Source organism: Etheostoma spectabile, chromosome 6 (genome assembly GCF_008692095.1).
Source record: "Etheostoma spectabile isolate EspeVRDwgs_2016 chromosome 6, UIUC_Espe_1.0, whole genome shotgun sequence".
NCBI lineage: Eukaryota > Metazoa > Chordata > Actinopteri > Perciformes > Percidae > Etheostoma > Etheostoma spectabile.
In genome coordinates this window covers 14,988,324-14,989,838 of record NC_045738.1, presented here as the reverse complement: position 1 = coordinate 14,989,838, position 1,515 = coordinate 14,988,324, and the positions used below count along the sequence as shown (strand labels likewise).

At 40.7% G+C, this 1,515-nt stretch overlaps 1 protein-coding gene across 2 annotated transcripts in view; it reads left to right on the top strand.

Annotated features, from left to right (window-relative positions):
- slc9a1a (solute carrier family 9 member A1a) overlaps positions 1-1,515 on the top strand; it is a 32,169-nt gene that overhangs the window by 14,713 nt on the left and 15,941 nt on the right. For both annotated transcript variants that reach the window (XM_032517427.1, XM_032517429.1), the window contains exon 4: positions 90-307. In XM_032517427.1, the coding sequence (XP_032373318.1) occupies positions 90-307 (218 nt within the window). The remainder of the gene's footprint in view (positions 1-89; positions 308-1,515) is intronic.

The window sequence follows — 1,515 nt, the reverse complement described above, 5'->3', positions numbered from 1 at the left end:
TATATATATACACACACACACACACACACACACACACATATTTACACATATATATCTTCTCTGAGCGTACGTACCTCTTCTCCTTCTAGGTTAATAGCATGTGGAGCAGTGATGCGACCCTACGTAGAGGCCAACATATCCCACAAGTCCCACACCACCATCAAGTACTTCTTGAAAATGTGGAGCAGCGTCAGTGAGACACTAATCTTCATCTTTCTCGGTGTGGCCACAGTAGACGGACCTCACCACTGGAACTGGACGTTCGTCACCGTCACTGTCATTCTGTGTCTGGTGTCACGGGTCATAGGTCAGCTCTACTGCACATATCTCACAACTTCTTCAAAAAAAATGCAATGGTGCCATGCTGGTGTGTGTAGCAATGCTGTGTAAAGGGGAAACAATTAACCTGCAACGGAGGAAGTGTTCTTAGGTTAGTCATTTTTGGGGGGTTAATTCTTACAAGATCTCTTTGATATTGTTGTTGGCTTTTATCCATAGATCTTTACATTAAACAGTCACTTCCGACATTAGCTTGAAAGGCTTTTGATTAACAGATTTGTCAGTGAGCTTGAATGCAAATCAAAACTTGCAGCAAAAATAAGGTTGCCTAGTATTTATTTTTTCAAAGAAGAGAAATGGATTATAGTGCACTTTGAAGGGAGTTGTAATTAACACAGTGATGTATATGGATGTAAAAAGACCTTGTACTCAAAAAAGGGAACTGGGAATAATTGACAGGAGTAAATGTCGCCATCATGTTTCATCACACAGCTGTCGGTGTTTGAAAGGAAGCTCGGCTGAGGATTTCAGTGTTGACTTCAAACTGTCACAAGTCCGTCTGTTGATGATTTGTCATACTAGAGGTATTAGGGCTGGAGAGAGAGGGGCTCAAAGTGAAAAGAAACGAACAAAGTGTCTTCAGTCGTGAAATACAAACATATTTGACATTCTCAACCTCAAGAGCTGATGATGCTTTAAACAAACTTCCCAAACACAAATATGCGGCCTGTGAATGAATTGTTGCAATCAACAATCCTGCACATCTTACTTGTGTCACACGATGCAACATCTTGTGGTGGAAAGTGTTCTTGTTTGGCCAGTCAATGTCATTGTAGTGTTTTTGAACGTTTATAGGTCTTTTACTATAAATCACATATATTTTGCAGTACTGCTAACTATTCAAACAAGGCTTTAGTGTTTTGATTTTTTTCCAAATCTTCCAGGCAGCAATTGTTTTTAATTTATTTTGTACGATTTTAAATTCAAATTGCAGACTCACAGCTGGAACAAAACATCAAGTGTAAGTGTCGCGTAGCGTAGATACCTGCCTGATCATGAGCCTGGCCATTCATACCGGACGCGTATTTCTTTTCTCTCTCTATCCCTCTATCCCTCTATCCCTCTATCCCTGTATCCCTGTATCCTTCTGTCTCCAATAGATAGAGACAGGATGAGTGGGAAAACCGTGGTAATTGTAGCCCATGTGTGTGTCTCTCTCTCTCTCTCTCTCTCTCT